The sequence below is a fragment of the Camelus ferus genome, unplaced genomic scaffold (genome assembly GCF_009834535.1).
Source record: "Camelus ferus isolate YT-003-E unplaced genomic scaffold, BCGSAC_Cfer_1.0 contig298, whole genome shotgun sequence".
In the NCBI taxonomy this organism is placed as follows: Eukaryota; Metazoa; Chordata; class Mammalia; order Artiodactyla; family Camelidae; genus Camelus; species Camelus ferus.
In genome coordinates, this window is record NW_022588414.1 from 1049738 (window position 1) to 1072063 (window position 22326).

The following is a 22326-nucleotide window of genomic DNA, read 5'->3' on the forward strand; positions in this document are numbered from 1 at the left end:
AACACCACGGAAAATTCTCTAGACAGCTATTCAGAATATTTTATATTAAATTGTCAGAAGTTAATTTGATAGCTATTTATTTTATTTTAGAAAATGATATATTGAATCTCTATTAACTGGTTTCTAGCTAATATTTGGACTTAGGAGCAGTTGGTAGATATATTTGATGAGTTTCGTTACCACCACAAGCGTTTGTTGACTACACTTTTGTAGCCATCTTTTGATGAAATTGAACAAACAGTATTTTTTTGTTAAAGCAGTACATAAAATTTTGTGTCCCAAGGTAGTCTGATACAGCTATTTGTGCACTTGCTCAAAGTGCAAAAAAAGGAGTTGAATATTTAAACTTAATGAACCATTGCAAACTTTTACTGTCTTTTCTGTAGCTAGTATTGTTATCAATCTTTTGATGCCATAGCATATTTAAGTGGGAAGGGATAGGAAGAAAGAAACTATGTTTCTATAGTTAATATTGTAAAATATGTTTCTGTTTTTAAGAGAAGAGTCTAATAGGCTCAGATCTTCTCACTTTTTCTTGATTTTATGAATGAGGAGTTGGGAAATACAGCTGTAACTATATTATGGCAAATAAAATGGACATTTCCAAACTGTTCAGCACTCATCAAATTAGTGGCTGCTCCTGATATATAGTCAGAGACTTGTTAAGTCTTGTGACGGGTGTAAGCTGTTACTCTACCTGCATGCTAGCTTGCCATAGGCTAACTTCATTGTATACTGTGCATGTGCACGCGCGCGCGCGCGCGCGCACACACACACACACACACACAAGCAGAAATAAGAGACACCAGGATAGGGAGCAGACCTTACATTTATTCACAGAGCATGGTGTTGGTTGCCCCTCTCTAGGTTCGCAGAGTAACATGGTAAGAACCAGTTACCTCTGCACACGCGGGTTGCACAGTAGGAGTCAAGCTCCAAAATTATGAAACTTGAAACTTACATAGTTGTTGCTGGTACATCCTTCCCTTTGGTGGGGAAAGTGGGGGTATTGAGAGAGGAGTGGGAGAGGAAATGGGAGAGAGAAGAAAAGGAAGAGGAGAGGAGACAAAGAAGGAGACCAACTGACCTGCCCAAAGACCTTCTCTTTCACTCTGGAATGTGAGCAGATCCTCTCCTGAGGAAGGAGGAGGAGGCCTGTACTCCGGAATATAAGCAGATGTCTCCTTGAGTGATAAGAAAAGAGTCTCGAGGCTTTATCACCTATAGAATGGGAGGAAATGGCTCTAGGGGAGTGGAGACATCTCAGCCACTAGAGCATTTCATTTCCACCGCTCAGAAGGCCCTGACCATGTATAATCCCCAAGAACTTCTGAGAGGATTCTTTTCCAACAAGACCTAGAGGTATCTTGAAAGGACATACACTCTCCTAAACCATCCCAGTAGGATAGTAGTCTGCTGCGCTGTCTGAGTTGTAAAAAATTTTCTACCCTTACCTAGTACTCTCTTCAGTAGTTCTTATGTCCTGTTCTCCATGGACTTCAATCTCAATTTTTTTTGGTATTTGGTTTTCTCTGTCTTGGAACTGTTTTTTTGAAATGATATGGAGAAAGGCCAAATAAATTAAAATGGCTTAATGGATGGTAAATTGCAATGTAGTTCTTCTTTTAAGTGTGGTATAACTATCCTAACTTGGGTTTATAGATAAATTGAGGGTTTTTTTTTTTTTTCTTGTTTTCCTTTCTCATACTTTATTTTCCCCATCAGTGAAAAGGGTCAGTTGAAGAGTACAATACAGATTTGTGGAGTTTTTCATTTTGTAAACACAAATGAGAGCAGCCTAAAAACATGGAGACAGTTAAGAGCCAATCTAAGAGAAATTACAACTTTGTGATTTTCCCTTTATAGCAGTACAGTTTTAACTAGTCTAGCTAGTAAATTTTATTGAGAGTATATTGGCTTAGTGGGACTTCTTCTCAAGTAAATTTAGAAAAAGCATATTCTTTTAGGGAGAATCTATTCAAATGTGTTACTTGAGAATATTAAATGCACAGTTGGATGTTTAGGAATTATAAGTAGTGATTATTGTCCAAGAAAATAAGTGAAAAATACTGATAGAAATCTTAAAAATACATTTTTATGTTGTTATTTTACTGAAATTAGATTCAGTCCAGAACATCTTATAATGTTGAATAATAATAGGCCTTCAAGTCCAGTGGCATCTGTAGAAATGAAATTGTTAGCTCACTAATGAATTTTATTTGCATAGTAATAGACTAGCTGGTCTTGCTTAATTTACTCTACAGAATAGATGTTGCTATTTTGGGGCTGTCAATAACAAATGTCAATGCAACTTGGACTGTCTTGGGGGTCAGTAAAATATTTTTCTGTGTGTGATGCTGTTATGTATTGAAATATTATTTATTCTGGCTTATCAGTCTTTTTTTGGATTGACCTAGGTCCGCCAGTAAATTAAGGTGGTCTATGTTTGTACTATGGGGACTAACTAGGAGCAGTGTACTTTGGGTCAGATTGGCTCAGTCATATCTGAGAACATCTTTGACAAAGCATGAATTCACAGTGCTTGGATTTTTAGAACTTCATCTTTAAATTCCTTCATTATTAAATTAATCTTCACAAGTAGATTGACTTCAATATAATGTTCCTTGAAAGTTTCGCTTATGTGTGTGTCTATATGAACTTTTTTAAATCAGTAATGCTTATACTTTTTTAATATGTGTAATGTAGACTGAAATTTAAAATGGAAATAGAATTCTGGATTTATAAGCTTGTAAATTACTGAGAATGGCTCATAACTTTGGATCTGTTTCTGTAGTCTATTTGTCTTGTTAAGGTAAGAGCTGCAGTGGTTAGAGTGCCAAATATAGAAACTACTACACTTTCCTTGTAGCTTGGGGGTCATCAATCTCCAATTTTAGGTATCAAGCAGAATGAAGGTAGTTTTTAAGACTAAACTAAGGCAATACTGGTAATATTTAGCAAGTATTTACTGAATAGCCAGTGTGTGCCAGATACTGTGTTGAAGACACGAAACAGGAAGATACACTCTGCATTAGTGTTGCTTATAATCTGATGAGAGAAAGGTTAATCAGGTAATTACACATGAAATGTAAATGTACAGATTTCACAGTAAACTTTCACTTACTCATTTTAGCATCTTTTAGTGATTTTCTAACACCATTCTTCCTTTCATTCCATTGTATGTAAGGAGGAGCTTTTCCTTTCTCCCCACTTATTCCTGTGGACTTCAGATTCTTGTTTTATTCAAAGGGTCATAATCCATTATTATATTATTTACTCTGATGACTATATTAGCCCAAATTTGGCAGTTGGGAGCCTCTTCAAGCTGACTTCTTTGTCCTTTGGACATGCCCCTGTCCCAGAATTGGAATTAATCATTTCTAATTAATCATTTCTACAAGCAAACCTGGGGTAGAGAATAGTATTTAGAAACCAATGAAAGTATTTTATTTCTTAAATGAATATTTCCACTGGTTTCTTTCCCCAAAATATCCAGAAGAATGAAAGAGATTTGAGTTTTTAGAATTCTCAACCATTTTTAATAAAAAGGAAATACGGTTCTGAGCAGTTCCTTTCCACTAGAGGGGTGTTCTGTCACAGCGGGTATTTTCTGACTGCTCCAGCGTGCCCCGAAGTGCTGCAGCAAGTGCTGGCCTTCAGCTGGGGGAGGTGTGCTGTCTGGGGGGCAGAAACGAAATTTGGGTCTCTCAGGACCACTCACATAGCTTCAGCCTTTTTTCTAATATGGCGAGCTGCAAAAGAGTTTGGTGAAAAAAGAATTCCACAGCCAAAATAAGTTTTTAAACCACTGTCCTACAGCATTAGCTTTTCACAGTTTACATAAAGATTAGTAGTTTCTGTTCTTATGGTGATACTAAGTGGACTGATCTTTCACTTATGGAGTTATCAGCTTAGCTTTTCATGTAGAGGTGGGAATTGGTCTTCCGCTTCGTCGTGTATACATTGGACTAAGCAAACCTGTAGCTTTTCCCTCATGGGCCTCGAATACCAGGCACAATCCTAATTGGATATACTGGCTCAATGAGGTAGCTTAGAAGTTTTCAAATGTAGTGTCTTTTGTTCACCAGGCAGCTATGAATCTCCTCCATTGCTCAAGTCAAGGATGAAGTAATGGATTTGCATATATGATAAGACAAGCTTGTAGCTGAAAATGCTGTACCACCCCTGCGAGCTAGGGCTGAGCCAGAAAGCAGGAGGTACACCTTTCCACAGCCCCTTAATGCTTAAGAAAACATTCTTAATTATGTTAAAAAGTTTATAGCAAACATACATGCATTCAAAATACTTACCATTTTTAAATTATGTTTTAAAAACTCTACTTTTTTCTCTGTTTTTTGTGGTCTTAATGTTTTAGAGACCATACTGAAATATAACTGTCTTGCACTTCTAAGGATATTGTATGATGTCCGATATATGGTGAACTGATTGATGATATTTTTTATGGTGGGCTTAGCTAGAAATGTGATGATACGTATTTTTGCTGTCATGGTACATAAGGACACTAAGTCCTCTAAGGTTGCTCTTTTTTAATTATTGTGCATTTTGGTAACAAGTAACTTTTAGGGTTTAGAAGATGTAAAATATTATGGATTTCTTTTAACCAACTGTAACAATTAAAGCTCCCTACAACTGAAACATAGAAACGGATAAATATTAAAATGATTCCTTCAGAGAAATTGATGAAGAATGTATTTCACATTCAGGGTAATGCCCTAAATGTAATTCAGTAATGATAATCTGAATCTGTTTATCACTTTAAAAGCTTAGGTTTCTTGAGAAGTACTGCAGATTCTCAGCGTGAAGAGTCCAGAGGTGGCTCTGAACTGCCAAGTGTAGATCTAATTACACAGCTTGGAGCTGTGGAACCACTTCTCTCTACCCTACATTACTTTCCTTGGTTTATTTGCATAATTTAATGCATGAAGACTAGTCAGTGAATTATACAGTTTTCTAATATAGCTAAGACAAGATAAATTAACCCTGTTTGAGGTAGTTTGTGTATCTGATAGACCTTTAACCGGGTGTCTCTTTTTTTTTTTTTTAAAGGAGGTACTGGGAATTGAACCCAGGACCTCATGCATGTTAAGCACACACTCTACCACTGAGCTATACCCTCCCCCTACCTCAGTCTGTTTAAACTGAAAAATATTCTTTAGTAATGCAGTTGGTTGGCAGGAATATCTGATAATAAATGCTAGTTATTATACTCATGATTAATAAAATACAGAATTTTAAAATTTATTATTTTAGTCCTGTTTTTAATAGTAATAGTTTTATTGATATAATTTATAGTAGTGTTGCTGTACACCAGAAACTAACACAACATTGTAAATCAACTATACTTCAATTTAAAATAATACAGTAGTATCAAATTTTCTATTATAAAATATAAAAATGCTTTCTTTATTCATGTCTATCAGTAGAACATTATTTTGGTTAATGAATTTAAGTAATTTGATTCATTATAAATCTAAATAAGTACCTTTGGTTTAGGAAATACCTTTGACTTCAAAGTCGAGAATTTTTTTATAAGATGCTCTTAAAATAGCTCATTGTATAAGTTGTTTCTTTTTAAAATCCAAATTTTGAACTTTGCAATGGAATTAAAATATACAGTTGACCTTTGAACAACTTGGGGGTTAAGGGTGCTGACCTCCCCCTCCCCCCAATCATAAATACACCTATACCTTACAGTCGGCCCTTCGTGTACACAATTCCTTTACATGCTTGTTTCCTCTGGATCAGCGGGTCTGCGTGGGATTCAACTAGCTGTGGATCATATAGTCTTGTAACAGTATTTACTATTGAAGAAAGTCCACATGTAAGTGGACCTGCCCAGTTCAAACTTGTGTCGTTCAAGGGCCAACTGTACACTCATAGCTTTACAATAGTATCAAAAGACTAAGCAGTAGCAATTTTAGTTTATTAAATATCAGTGGAATGTTTGCTAATAAATGTAAATAAAACTATCCAGGAAAATTAATTATCTAGTTGAATAATTGGAAATTAGCTTCATACCCCATATTCTAATAAAAGGCATCAGTGAAAGTATTAACTCTTCTTATATCCTATTATGGTTTATAAACTTTTAAATTCATATCTTGGCTCAAAAATATGCTAAAAATAAATGTTTTTTGTCAAAGTTGACTGATTTATTTGTTTATTTATTATTTATTTATTTTTAATTGAGTTATAATCAGTTTACAATGTTATGTCAATTTCTGGTATACAAAGCTGACCATTTTTAACTTTGGGATTTCAGTAGTCATTTATTCAGTGCCCACTGATTGTGGGTGATAGCAGGGAGAGTGGTATGGGAGATGAAAAGAGACCTCAAAATTAGTAAGATGTAAACTTGCCCTCAGGCAACACCCAAAGAGGGAATGTAACTTGGTAGAAAGAACGTAGGCTTTGGAATATCAAATCTGAGGTTAATTCTCTGTTCTGCTCTTGAATGAGTAGCACGTTACAACTCTGAGCTTCAATTTTCTCCTCTGTAAAATACTAATAGAATTACCTCCCTAACTGTGTTGTTAATAGTAAGATGACTATGCCTGCACCTAGTACTGGGCCTAGCACATAGGATGCACTTAATACATCATATCTTTTATTACTAGTCCTAGTAATTATTAACAACAGTGGAGAGATCTGTGTACATCTCCAGATTACACAAGGCACAAGTATGAACAGAGTTTCTGTGGGAGTGATCATTTTCCCTGGAGAGATTGGAAAAGAATCATTAGTACTAGGCCTTAAAGGTTTGCAGAATTTCCACAGATGAAGTTGGCAGGAGAACTGAGTAAAGTAAAACATAGATAAATGCCTGAAACATACAAATACATGGTGGTTTTGAACAACAGGATGGATTTAGAGATGATACCCTGAGGCCAATAGGCCAATAATGAAGAAACTTGGAATATCATGGTCTTTAAATCAAGGAATTTGCTAACTTTGAGAGAAGACCCCAGTTAATTTTTAGATTATGCTTTCCTTTCTTCCTTTTTTTCCTTAGTTGTGCCTTCCTGTGGTTGTTCATGTAATGAATGGCAGCTTCTGTGTTCATCATGTTCCTAGACTCCAGTCGGGTACCACAGTAACTAGATATTAGCTCTGTAAGCACAGGGGCAAGTGCAGGCTGCGCTCACCCACTGCAATATCCCTAGTGCCTGTCATGTAATGTTGGATGATTGCAGACTCACAGAGGAGCTAAATCAAGCACAAAAATAGAAATAAATGGTAGTTAAGTGATAAATGCTTAAGAGAGGGCCATATGAATTCTTTGGATGCTCAAAAGAATAAAGTATCACTTGTACCTGGAATCATGAGGGAGATTTTTATTATTTTAATTTAACTATTATAGTGGCATCATCTCCACCCATGTAAGTATAAGGATTTCTTTTCTTGTCTTTTTTCTTTTCTTTCTTTTTTTCTTTTCCTTTCTTTTCTTTTCTTTTCTTTTCTTTTCTTTTCTTTCTTTCTTCTTCCTTCCTCTCTTTCTCTCTTTCTTAAATGAGTTTTATGAATTTGTACCAGTTCTTCAAGTAGTTCAGTGTCTACAAAGCTATATTTTTAAATGTTTAAATCAAAGTTTCTTTTATACGATCTGTTTCGGTTATACTAACTCTTTCTCAGGGATTCCTCCCTGAGTACTTTTTCGCTCATCTTCACTCTTCATTAAAAAAAAAAAAAAAAAAAAGCCCCCTTTTTTCTTTTAATAAGCCCATCGTTTTAAAATTGTCCTGTCCATTGTTCTATCAATTTACAATTCCAAAATCATCTTTAGGGTTTTTTTCTGTTTTATCTACCATTTTCTCTTACACTTCCTTGAGTCATATTTTCTTTATCATCATGTAATGTATATTCCTTTACAAAAATTCATGATTTTTCCATGATGATGGCATTTCTCTTTAATTGCTCAGTTTAAAATCTTCCTCTAACATAAAAATACTTTTTCAAGTATCGGTTTTAGTGGTATCTTTTTTTTTCTGAGTCTTGAATGAATTTTTTCTTAGTATAGATTTTATACTGAGGTTGTGTTTTGCCTTTCCAGCTATCATTGCTCCTCTTTCGGCATGTCCATTTCTGCCAAAAGCCTGTATTCACCAAATCCATGTGCATTTGCTCTCTTCTCTGTACCTTTGGCTTCTGTATACCCTCCCTTGAAATGCTATTTATTTTCTTCTGTTAGATCACGTCTCTCTTTTCTTTTAAAGCATTTCCAGGTAAACTAAAACAAGATAAACTTGTCACTTAGATCAAAAGTACCACCACTCTTCTAAGTTCATTTTAAAATACGTTTTTACTTTGACACCATAAATCCTTTAGCAATAAAATAATCATATCAAATATACTAGTACAATGGTACATTATAAATGTACCATTACAACTTCATTATCATTACTGATCATTTCTCCTCTTCAATATAACTTATATATTTAGTTATGAAACTATTTTGTTTCATTGGGTAAGACAAGAAATACATGATATACAGAGAAAACATTATATTTTTATCCCCCATCCCATTTTCATTTGTGAGGTAACTAATTTGGTTGGTGTCCATCCATATCTCTCTATTTTTAAACACACACATACTATATATGTATACACACACTCAGGATAATACTATGGAAATTGATTTTCAACTTGATTTTTTGTGTGTAGCATTATATTGTGGATATCTTTGCAGATATCTTTCAGATCTGCTTGTGTGTGCATGCGTGCCGGAGCAAAATCCAACTCTGTACCCACCATTGGATTTCCAAAGCCACACAGTGTTACTGCAGTTCAGCACCTTTTCACATGTTTATGACTATTTTCACTTTCTTGCCTATAAATTTCCCCAAAGTCATAGAGAAAAATCCTGACAGATCTAAAGAAAAATGAACTATTTCTGTACTAAATAAGATACCATATCAGAGTCAAAAGATGAAGCATAGACTAGAACAAAATATTTGCAATATAAAGACAAAACATACTATCTTCTGTATTGTAACAACACTTACAAATTGAGAAGAAAAAAAATGCCCAATAATAAAACAGACAATATCCACAATAGGGACATAGTTCAGTGGTTATATTACTTTGACTCAGAATTTCACTTCCATGAAAATATTCACAAACGGGAGAAATGTCTTGTGTACAGAATTATTTATTACAGCATAGCTTTAAATAAGAAAGGATTGTAAACAGCATAAATGTCTATTAAACAAGGACCAGTTAAATAAATTACGGTATTTCTAAGTAATGCAAATGAAAGAATTAAGGAAGAAATTGTGTATTGATAGAAAAAGATCTTCAGATGACCTGTCTAGCTGGTCAGTACTGGCAGGCCTAAACTAAGAACTGACTCACAGCAATCAGAATGATTTAAAACTGCATGTACCTGATATCACAGACAGGGTATCATAACCACAGCAATAAAAGTCTGTTTTGTTGTCTACATGCCCCGTGATATATAAGTCTGAATTATACCTATAGTGGTACTACCCATTCAAACCATAGACCTTAAAAAATTATTTACTGTTTTCTCAGTTCTCCCAAAGTTAGTACTTACCAGAACCATTCTAAATGCACAGACAGGTTTTTTTGGCTTTTGTTTTGGTTTGGTTTTGGGGTGTTTTGTTTTTGGTTTTTGGTTTTTGGTTTTTTGTGGGTTTTTTTTACTTACAATGGATGCCATAACACTGGGCCTCAAATTTTAACTTACAACAGAATCTCCTGAAGGGCTTATTACTAAACCAGATTGCTGGGTCCCACCCTCAGAATTTTTGGATAAAATGTAGAGTGGGCTATTAATTTGTAGTTCTAACAAGTTCCTCGGGGATGCTGTTGCTCATGTTATGGGGACACTTTTTTTTAATTTAAGTGTAGTTGATTTACAGTGTTGTGTTAGTTTCAAGTGTACAGCAAAGTGATTCATTTATACATATATGAATATATATTCTTTTTCAGATTCTTTTCCATTATAGGTTATTACAAGATATATATACATATATGGGGACACACTTAGAATCACTATTTTTTTAGGTCCTTAGGGCTTAATTCTCCTGAAAATCCTGGGTTAAGAAAGTTGGGAAGAACTGAGAGCAAGACAAATAAATGGCTATGCTGGTTAGAGAGAAAACATAGTTAGTGGGACATAAACCTCCTCACCCTCCAGTCTTGTCCTTTAACCACTGCAGTAGGCAATGCCATATATTGTAGAGCATTATTCCTCAGCAACATTTCCTGTGGGACACCTAACTGCTATGCTGTTGTATCTTTTTCAGGTATTTCAATTCTTAGTTTTCCTTCTTAGTGGAAATTTCTAGGAAAGAGAATTTTATTCAAGATTTCACAATGAATCTTTGGCCTCCTCCCTCCTGTTTTAAAAATAACCTCAGACTAAAGTATTTCTATTAATTTTTTCATTCCCAGTTCATCTGGGAATAAAACAACATCTTACAAATGTTGTTAAAGAATAAGTGTTCTTTTCAACTATTTTGTTGGTGTTAGATACACACACACTTGCAGAAATGAGGAATAAATGTTTATATAGGTATCAATTTATAATAGTCATTTACTGATCTAACCATTTAGTCTTTTAGGTCAAGTTAATTTTATTAATGTTTATTACCCTTGTAATGGTATTAATACTCATCAGCTTTGTCTAAGGGTCTCCAAGCTCCTGTATAAAGAGTTTTAGCATCCCCTTGAACTTGTTAGAAATGCAAATTCTTGTCTTGCCTGAGGCCTACTTGATTAGAAAGGGGGGTAAAGGGAAGGATCAGCAGTTTGTGTTTTTAATAAGCTTGCCAGGTGATTTTGACTCATTCTACAATTTGAGGGCTGTTGTTTTACTGAATGTGGTGTTTCACTTGCACTATATTCTTCAGTAGTAACTATCTATGGGCTAGGGGAAGTAAGAATCAAAGAGATTAAATAGTTTGTTCTAAATCACACTGCTGTTTAACAATATTTCAAAATAGAAGTTTTGTCCTTTTTAAAGTAGTATGTCCTCTCCTTTGAATGTGCTGAAACAGTATCCATTACTTTAGCATTTTGGTTTTTTGAGTGATCATTATCTGAGCTTCTACTTTCCATTAATTTTAAAAAGCATCTCATTTGAAGGACACTTTTTGGCAACTCAGATATCAGCACCAGAACTCAGATTCACATACTGTCTTTCCTAGTCGAGGACTCATTCCATCGTACATTTTTAAACTAAAAAAAATTCGTGAAATATTTTTAATTGCAGTAACCTAACAGACCTCAAGTAAAAACAGAATCAGCTTTATAAAACACTTAAAATTTACTAACATTATATACTTGAATCTACTGTTCTAATCTTATTTTAATGACACATGCCCACTTAACTGCTGTTTTGTTACCAGCAGCGTTTCTAAGATTAATTTGGAGTTATTTCTGCCAAATGAAACAGTGCTGTCCTCTCTGTTAGTTATAATTTTCATATGAGTCTGTTTAAATTAATTAACCAAATTAACAAACCATAAAATCAAGTATGTTTATAGAGACCCAAAACCTTGTAATGGCTGCTATTGGAGCCTCTAGACAGAAAATTCTTAATAAGAAAAAGAGTTTATTTTACTGAACAAGACATGATGGATTCTTTAATAAAAAGAAATTGCTGCTTTAAGTTGTAACTAATATTTCTCTTGGCTGCAGTAGAAAATAATTTGCAAAATGGTAAGTTGACAAGTCAGACTGAAATAATTAATGAAGATTTAGGGTCATATTTTATTTTCCCGTATGTTCTCCATATCTGTTATTTTCAGAGGATTTACATAATGTGGCATTTGAATTATGGAGAACAGAAATTTGGTTGTATTATAAAACCCTAGCCCATCTGGAAAATTTTCTTGGGGCTATACTGGTTACATAAAATATCCTAATAATCCCTCATATTTCATATGTATAGGTAAATAAAGATGAGGTATTAGGGGGTCTTTGTAATGGTGGTTTTATTTATGTTTTATTTTAAACTTCTTTTGTCTTAGAAGAAGAAAGCTAAGTCGGTGGTAATCATTAACTAATTTCACTCAGTAGTAGTACAGTGGTGATCCCAATAGTTGTTAATTATTGAATTTTTAAACCCCACTGCTACATATTTTTACTCTCTTGGTTTTAGAGGAGGATCCAGAAATCTATTTTAACAAGCCCCCGCAGTGATTCTGATGAAGTGGTCCCTGGGCGTCAGAGTAAGAAATTTTGAAAGAGAACCTACTTCTTCAAGCTAACACACTAAAATTACCAAGGATAAATACTCTATATACTGCTGTAGCCTCCTCCATTCAGATTGCACCCTGCTTCTACAGCCAGGTGGCACGGATTCCTGGTGGGTTTTTTTTGCCATAATAGCAGTGTTCCAATTTGGTGCCTTGGAACATATTTATCATTGTATCCCTGGTGCTTTGTCCACTGCTTGGCACACAATAAGTATGTGTAATATCTTGGCATGGATGAAGGAAGGAGACCAGCTAGCTCCATGTTTAGCATTCCTGTGTTATCCACACTCCATCCATCTTCTAGGTCAGCTTCCTAAATTATGTCTGCAGTTTTATCTTCCTCCTTAAATTGTATGGAAGAAGGGACCATGTCTTATCCATTTTCATATCTTTCCTTTCAACAGTATTCTACAAATACATGGCCAGTGAATCTATATTAAGTAAAAATTATTTTGTGCTCATTTAATCCATCATGCACGATTCTCATCTCCATGAGGGCAGAGACCTTGTCTCTTTTTCATAGCAGTTTTCTCAGCATTTGGTAGTGACTGCATCCTCAGAAATGCTTGAATGAATGAATAAATTAATAAAATAATAAGTAACTTCATTTTAATTGAGATTTTTGTAAAATTTAATGTTAGGGATAAAGCTTTGTGTGTAATCAAATTTATATAAAAGAAAAAAATCTGCCTTACCCTTTAAAAGGAAACTCACAGTTGAAATATCAATACATTTTACAAAGGATGGTAGAATTTGACAGCTTCTGAATTGGTGAAGCTTCATTGGGGCATAGTTAACAGGATTTTCTATCTAACATAATATTAGACAGCTATGTCAATAATTATGACGATATCTTAATGAGCTTAAATGGCAGTCTTTTGACATCCTATGAGGTAAGGATAATTCCCCAGAAAGCTATAGAGCCTATAAAAATCAGATTTGAGTTTTCTTAAGTTGAAAATAAGGAAAACAAAAGAATTTTCTAAGTATCCATGAAACTTTCTGAAATAAATTTTATTATTGTACTCCTTAAAATATTCTTATGATCATGTTTCTTTTCAGAATGCATTAGTATCAGAGAGTAAGTTAGAGCTCTGATAAAGTGTGAAATCTCAAGCTTTATAGCCTCAAAGGCTGTGATTAACTTATGGTAAACATCTTCAGGTGACTTACAATGCTTGTTTTATTTTCTCCGTTTTGGGAGATTTTTATTGAGGAATGTCTGTTCTTCTTCAAATTATCTAGTCTCCTTTACTTTGAATACACCCTAAAAGAATATTGGTTATTTAAGTATTCCAGTTTCTTGAATGATTGTTATCAGAGGTTTTGCTCTACTGTGAGTTTTATCAGATCCCATATGTGAAACATTCCCCTTGACAAGTTACTATGGGTTGATTTTATGATGACTGTGAGTTAATTATAAGATTACTGTGGGTTAATGGCAAATGCTGGAGAGGCTGTGGAGAAAGGGGAACCCTCCTACACTTCTGGTGGGAATGCAGAGTTTGGTGCAGCCACTGTGGAAAACAGTATGGAGATTCCTCAAAAGACTAGGAATAGACTTACCATATGACCCAGGAATCCCACTCCTGGGCATATATCCAGAAGGAACCCTACTTCAGGATAACACCTGCACCCCAATGTTCATAGCAGCACTATTTACAATAGCCAAGACATGTAAACAGCCTAAATGTCCATCAATGGGTGACTGGATAAAGAAGATGTGGTATATTTATACAATGGAATACTATTCAGCCATAAAAACTGACAACATAACACCATTTGCAGCAACATAAATGCTCCTGGAGAATGTCATTCTAAGTGAAGTAAGCCAGAAAGAGAAAGACAAATACCATAATATGAGATCACTCATATGTGGAATCTAAAAAAAAAGAAAAAAAAACACACAAACAAAGCATAAATACAAAACAGAAACAGACTCATAGACATAGAATACAAACTTGTGGTTGCCAAGGGGGCAGATGGTGGGAAAGGATAGACTGGAATTTCAAAAATGTAGAATAGATAAACAAGATTATACTGTAAAGCACAGGGAAATATACACAAGATCTTATGGTAGCTCACTGAGAGAAAAATGTGACAATGAATATATATATGTTCATGTATAACTAAAAACTTGTGCTCTACACTGGAATGTGATACAACATTGTAAAGTGATTATAAATCAATAAAAAATGTTTAAAAAAAAAAGATTACTGTAGGTTAATTACACAGCATGTGCTCTAGAGCTGTGTCGCTCTGTCTCCTTTCTGGTGAAATCCCAGCCTCCGTCCCTTTTTCACTTTCGTCCATCCTCAAAATGATCTTCTCTTCCTCAGGTCAGCTTGCTGAGCCTAGTAATTCCCTGACTAAAAATAATCTGTTGCATGTCCTTCTAAATGTGTAGCCTGCAAATAACACCCAAATTCCAGCTTCTAGGACAACATGATTGACAGAAGTATATGGATACTGGGAAGAGAGGCAAGAATTAGGAATTTAGTAAAGGCTCTTTGGGAAGGCTGGGGTTGAGCTGTGGAGAGAGGGAGCAGGGGGAGTGGAAGCCAAAGAAGAAACATCACGGAGAGAAGGCAGGCCCTGATAGTCAGCAAATGCAGACTGCTAGCACTCCCTTATTTTATTCTCTTAATTTGCCTTCACATTCTGCCTGCCTACTGTATCTGAAAAGACTTTTTTTCCACTTCTTGACAAAGCATCCAGACACTCAACTTCCCCCTAATTCAGATTTCCACAGTCGCTTTGTGAATAATTCCACAGGAAGGTATGTCACAACAGAAAATTCCAAATACCTCTCTGGGAGCTTTTTCACTGCCAGCAGCCCCCTGAACTCTATTTTAAATGGTTGTTTTTCGACATGATTTTGTCCAAGGAAGAATGTTCTTTATTGTTTTCAATTTCTTTAAACATCTTTATGATACTAGCAATTTCATTGACTATGAAATAAGACTCTTTGTATATTTTTATACTCTGTCCTTATAATATATGATTATGCTAATGACTCATGTCTTCAAAAGAGAAATGCACAAATTAAACTCCACATTTTATATAATCCATTAATTTTATTCTGACCTCTGCCAATTTATAGGCTAAAAATAAATAAAGCCGTGTTTATTGAGTTTTACTTAACTTGACTTTATCCTATATATACACTTTGTTCTAAAATAATCAAATGTTGGAGAATTCATAAACTGGGGGTTTTATTTTGAAAAATTAACAGTTGTTTATACAGGGTGATTTCCAGACTAGTATTAAGCCATCTTTGAATGAATTTGAATATTAAATAAACTTCTTTTCTTTATTTTAGGTGATGGTGTTTGTACATGCTAGAAATGCCACTGTAAGAACAGCTATGTCTCTAATAGAAAGAGCAAAGAATAATGGCCAGATTTCCTACTTTTTACCTACTCAAGGACCTGAATATGGGCATGCAGAAAAACAGGTAGGGAGCAAACGACATTACAATACAAGAACTAAATCACATAATGTGCTAGGTATACCAGATGTTTTATATAGGAAAGCACCATGATCTTCAATATTCAAGAAGGTAATTTTATCCTGTTATAATCTTGAATTTTTTCTTGACTTTGAAAGAATCCCAATGCATGACGCGTTCAATGATCACTTTTTTCTATCTGGTTATAATTGTAATGTTTAATCCTGCTCTTGAAAATATAGCTAAAGCATAAAATGCAATTAAATTCTATGAAATATGTTAACATCTTATGGATTATTGTTCTTTTAAAGATATAACAGATAATTTTTTTAATTTATAAGATTACTAGAGACAGATGCAACTTACATAAACAAAAGCTCTTTCTTGAGTATGTAAAAATCTGAAACCAAAAAGGTTCAGAACAGCTGCCTTGCTACTCGGTATGTACTCAGAGGACTTGAAAAGCCTGTCTCCTCATTAGAAATGGAGAACCTCAGGCCCTACCTGAGCTTTACCGTATCATAATCTGCATTTCAGCTTGATCCCTGGGTGGTTTATGCACATTTCAGCTTGAGAAGCACATCTCTAGGTAATTTGGGTATTGATAGTGTTCCAAGATTTACAGAGGGTTTTATTTAATTATACCAAATAATGATTTACATCAAGAGTGGGCAAACTACAGCCCAAGGGCCAAAGGTGGCATTTTATAATTAAAGTTTTACTGGAAAATAGTCAAAACCCTTCCTTTATTTTCTATAACTGCTTTTTTTAAACACAAGGGCAGAATCAGTAGTCGATACAGGGATTATATGGCTCACAAATCCCAAAACGTTCTCTGTCCCTTTGCAGAAAAATTTGCCCTGATTTAAAGTTATAAACAATAAATTTTCAAATAAAAAAATCTCTGACAGTGATATTTTCTATGTATAACATAAGATTGAACTGATACTTGCTGAACAGCTGCCAGACACTGTACTCTGCAACTTCACATTTACCACCTTATGTGCCATTTTATGTATTTAGTTGTTAGGGTTGTGCTATAAACTTCCCTGTTTTCTATTGGTATTTTAAATTCTGACTATGATAATCTGATGCTAGTTGTTTTGAATGTCATATTCTCTTTCAGTTTAACTACAAAATGTATTCATTTTCTTCATTTTTTTTGCTTTATAAAATTTTCTATTACCTACCGCTTATTATGCAGCTTTGCATTCTTCCAGTTATTTATTAATTATGAATTTATGAGCAGCTTTGGAAAGTTAGGTCGGCATTCTTGAGTCTTGTTTCATTTCTTTGAAAATACAGAACTCTATTGTGTTTAAAAGCCAAGCCTTGAGAGCCACCTTGTGGTTTTCTGGTTATTTTGTACCTCTCAGTTCTGAGAATTACTGCTGTTCTACATCAGGCAGGTTTATTATCTAATTGTTACAATAATAATATTCAGTATTTATTGAGTGTACTCGTACCAAGCATTGTTTTCATTGCTTTCTATAACTCATTCAGTGCTCTCAACAACCTATGATGTGGGTTAGTATTATTATTATCTTTTGATACAGCATCTATCAAATATAACTCAAATATAGCATGAAATATTCTAAAGCATATAGAAATAATTTATGTAGAGACATTTTCAAAATAATATTTATTTATTTAATTAAGGTAGTGTCACCAAACACACAATCACAGATCACTATGCTGAAAAAAAACATGGAGAAATGGAAAGTTACAGTTGAGTAGACTTGAAAATCCTTTGCCATTTTATTATATCTCTTTTAGGTATTTTTATTATACTTGATTTTGATTCTGAATGGATTCCACAGACATTTATTAATAAGTACATGTTTTCAAGAAACGTTGTCCTGTTCACCATTATATTCTTTAATACAGTATTCAGCTGATAGTAGGTACCCCAAAATCAATTTTTTTTTTTTTGCCTTTGTTCCTTGGAGACAAACATAAGTGATGTTCTCACTTTAATTTTCTCATTTGATCTCTACCACTGTTCTTTCCTTGAAAGATTCTTATCACCATTTTGCAGATACGGAAACTGAGAAGACAGAATAAAGTTCTCAGAGACTCCCCTGTAATAAGTGGAGCTGTAATTTGAACCAGTCTGACTCTAAAGTCTACCCCATCAGTACAGTGCATCCTGTTTGTTCAAAAGCAAACATATCAAACCCAGTCTGACTTTAGGGCTTTGAGTTTTTTTGTTTGTTTGTTTTAGTAAAAGAAAGGAACATTACTTTAGCCGAACTGTATCCCTCTTTCTCCTAAAGAGAGATTCAAAACAGTTGGCCCCTCCACAGTGGAAGTTATTTTATAACAAAAGGTAATCTTTCTAAATGTTTTCTCAAAGATCCAGAATTTTAGATTATTCTTCAGTGCAAGTTGTATGTTTGTCCTTATTTGTTGAAGTGCCTTTTGAACTTGAATGGATTAACATTCTGGCAGTACTAAGAAAGCTATTACCATGATGACAGGAGATATTTCTTATGTTTTTGAAAAATGGGAAATTAAGTACTCAAAGCATTAAAATAAAATTAGAAGGTAAATTTGCTGTGGTGGGAGACTCCTAACTCCTGTTAATGGAAAGGCAGCTAAATCCCTACTGTGTCTCTGTGCTGCTTTCCCCCTAAGTGCTTAATGTAACCGTCTCAATCCCTGACTCACCAAGTATGGTTTTTAAAAGCTTTTCTTCACAGTTTTATTCAGCACACTGTAGCTAGTAAATAATAGATAAAACTCTGATGAGAACTCCTTTTCTGTGTGTGGGCGGGGTATGTGTATGTGTGTGTATAGGCTATTTCCATGCCTTAGCCACAGCTGAGAATGAGTCTTTTCTTCCCAGTAAGTAACATTTATACTTCAGGACTCCTCAATCCATTCCCATCTTTAATATCAAATTCACTCCCAGCTGAAAAATCATCTATATTTCCAAATTGTCCACTGAAACAGGAAAATAGGAAAAGGAAAGTGAAGTTCCCCAAGAGTAGTTTTAGCTATAAAGAGCTTCCCGTTCTCTCTGGGGAAGGGAGTGTCCCAGAAATTCCAAATGAGCCCCAAAGCAAGAGGGCACGCGAACATAAAGCTCTGGTTGTGGCTTCACCTCTAGAAGCCCTGTGGCCTTAAACACCTAAACATGTCTGAAACATACTTTCTCCTCTGTCAAATGGAATAATAATGGGGTAAACAACACCTATCCTAGGAGTTTTCCATGAGCAACAGGTGAAATGATGCATGAAATTATTTTGGAAACTCTCTAAGAATGATAATATATTACATATATTATGGAAATCTACTTTTAGAAATTTACTCTGGATATTCCTTTTTGCCTTCCCCCACAAAGATACTTCTTAAGAAACCATTATTTTCTGTAAGAACATACTTCAGGGAGTAGTAGCAGCTTACATTTATACATAGACATGTATCATTATGTATGCAGACGTTTTCATTATTAAGCTATTGCTCTTATTATTGTAATTGTAAGTTGAATAAATTATTTGAATTAGTATCTTAAGATTCTGTTTCATTTGCCCTCTCAGTCAAATAATTCTTCCTTTTAGGGATGAAAATTTTAACAGGCCTTAAATACTCTAGTATTAGGATGGGTGTTCTTACACACAGAAACACACACACACCCCCCGCACCCTGTACAATATTTCTCTGATTTATGGGCAATGATGTGGTTAGATTTTTTACATACATTAGTGATACTAGAAGTTTTTCCTATAGGTAGATACGGTCTATCATGCAGTAAGCCTCATGAATGTAATTACTGGAAATATCCATTAAACAAATCAGAACACTTGGAAAAATCCAATAATAATATGTACTCTCAAGCTATGTCATTTTATGACACTATTATTATCTAGATCTGCCAACATCTCCTGTTTTCATAGGTTAGCTCTAGCCTTTGCTTAATTTAAAGGAATTTGACTTTAATATAAGTTATCTGATACTTAATATTGATAGCTTTAATTATTTCTGCTTTAGCAGCTATCCAGTGTCAGTATAGCCAAATAGATTTAGAATTTCCTCTTCCTGGAATAGATGATACCTGTTACGTAAGGGCAGTAATAGATGTCTAATAGCTCCCTTTCTCTTATTTTTTACTTGGAGTGCAAAATGTTATTTTCTCAGAGTTTATTCTTTCATCAGGCATATCAACCTCCTTTCCTTTTGGAGGCAAACTTATTAATTATACTGGCTGTTTGTAACCACACAGAAAGAATATCAAAAGTATATTAATGTTTTTTAATAAAATCAAAGAAAATTAATTGGATTTTTGGAAGCATGACTTTTCTGTTTTCAAAGGGAGGTAGCCTTTTCAGAATAAAGACTTTGGATCCAGGCAAACCTGGTTTTTAATTTTGATTCACACACTCTGACATAGCATTTCAACTTCCTCGAGCTATGATTTGTCATAAACAAAGTGGCAATGATATCTTAAGATTTTTGTACTAAATGAGGTAACATAGAATTTGCCTGTCACATAGTAGACACACTGTAAATGGTTATGTATGAGCTTTGAAGGGAAAGAAGATGACAGTTTTAAAGAATAATAGATGAGACAACACTTAAATTTGAAGCTTTGAACAACAAAAAATAACATTGAATTTTAAAAGGCAATAAATAGGTTGGGGAAATACAACAAATACAACAGACCAGTTAATATCTACATCTTTAGGTCCTGTACTTATTAAGTTTAATAACTAAAACATGATGATTCCAGTACTTAAATGAACAAAAAAGGAAATAAAATAGGTCAACAAACTGGAAGAAAAAATTATTAAAGTTGTGAAATGTAATAGGCTTTATATTCTTAAACCCAATAAATTATCAAAAACTAAAAATGTTAATGTCGAATTCTGAAGATGTTTTGAGGATTTGGCACACTCCTAGATTTCCTGTGGCAATAATCAGTTCAATCCTTTAAAAAAAAAATTTGGTAATATATTTTAAGAGCCAAACATTTTTTTAGAGCCTTTAACCTTGAAATCTTAAACCTGGGAATCTTTCCAAGGAAAGATTAAAAGGAAAAGTTAATATATACCAAGAGTTTTATTCCAACATGTTATTTATAATGAAAAAAAATGATACAGACAGCATAAATATCCAATAATAGGGGAATTTTAAAATAAAGCATGGACAGTAATTCAATTAACTATTGTATACCTGCTAAGAACACTGATTTTAGAGTATATAAGACATCCAATTCTAAATTAATATTTCAGTTTTAACTCAATTGACCAAGTGTCTTGTGCCACTCTAACCTAAATAAGTGGCCAGATGAGACAGAGTCTTTCTAAGACATAGGCATTCTCACAGAGGATTTAGAAATAAATATATATAAGGAAAGCAAAATGTGGTAAAAAAAAGAAAAACATGAGAGAAGGACAGATAGTTCAGTGAGAACACAAAGGAGAAGTATATTAATTTAAACCAGTGGTCTTGTATTTCAGTAGCAGCAATGAGGGTAAAGAGCATTCCAAGGGAAAAGAGAAAGAGGACATGGGCATGATGTCATCCCACTTGTTTACTTTTGATTTTGTTGTTTGTGCTTTAGGTATGATTTCCAAAAAATATTACCATGACCCATGTCAAAGAGCTTTATAGTGAGACATTTTTTAAGGAACATAGAAAGTAGCATTGGAATTTTATCCTTATTTCTCTTGTTATTACTTTTAACTAAATTTTGATTGCAGTAATTTTAGTTCTTGTGCTTTAAGATGTATTTTAGAAGCATAGAATAAATTTCTTATAGCAAATTTATACATCTTATTAAAGAATTTTGCTGTTTTGGAAGAGTATGTATATCAGAATATTGTTACTCTCTCATTTGAAAATATATTAGTAGGGGAGCCACTTTAAAAACACATAGATTACATAAATAAGGTTTTTAATCCCTAGTGATACAGAGATTTTTATATTGATAAAATTTAAAAATCAAAGTGATATTTCATAGCACACTCTTTTTTAATTTTTTATTTCAGCATTTATTTTAAAATGGCCAAATAGATATAAAGAATGCAATTTTAAATAAGATTCTCTTTTCTAATTAGGATGCTCTCTCTGGAATGTTAACTTGTTGCTATGTAATTGGGTTGTAGAAATTCCAGGGTAGCTCATGTAGGAACCAAGATCACCTTTCTAGGAATGTAACATGGATCGGGGGACATGGTACTTTCTTTCTCCCCAGTTAAAGTGAATAATTAGCACAGTTGGATGGGATATGGAAATTGGTTATGGGAAGTAGGCTAGTGTGAGTCATTGTGAATTGATTGTATACACACGAACCTGAAACTTTTTTTAGTGGTGGTTACTCAGTGACTGTTTACTGAGTATAAGCTACGTACCACTCACTGTGGTAGATCAGTAGGTATCAAGATAGATAAACTCTGCTGTCAACCTGTTTAAAGTGGATTGAGAAAGATGCATTCTATCAATCAGGACTCCTTAAAGGAAACAAACCATTCTAGGTATATTTTATATAAAAAATAATTTTGTGAGAAGTTAGATACTTACTAGAATGTTGGTTAAGACTGGAGGAGTAGAAGCTAGGCAGCTACTTCTTATACTGGAAGTACTAGAACAGCATGTTGAGCGTAAGCCACCGCACCATCGCGGTGA

General features: G+C 34.1%; 1 protein-coding gene and 1 non-coding gene across 4 annotated transcripts in view; one reads left to right on the forward strand and one right to left on the reverse strand.

The window, feature by feature from the left end:
• Positions 1–22326, forward strand: part of ASCC3 (activating signal cointegrator 1 complex subunit 3) — a 301506-nt gene that overhangs the window by 151982 nt on the left and 127198 nt on the right. For all 3 annotated transcript variants that reach the window (XM_032476218.1, XM_032476216.1, XM_032476217.1), the window contains exon 14: positions 15568–15702. In XM_032476218.1, the coding sequence (XP_032332109.1) occupies positions 15568–15702 (135 nt within the window). The remainder of the gene's footprint in view (positions 1–15567; positions 15703–22326) is intronic.
• Positions 5066–5137, reverse strand: TRNAV-AAC. The gene has a single exon. It is a non-coding gene; the product is annotated as a tRNA-Val (tRNA).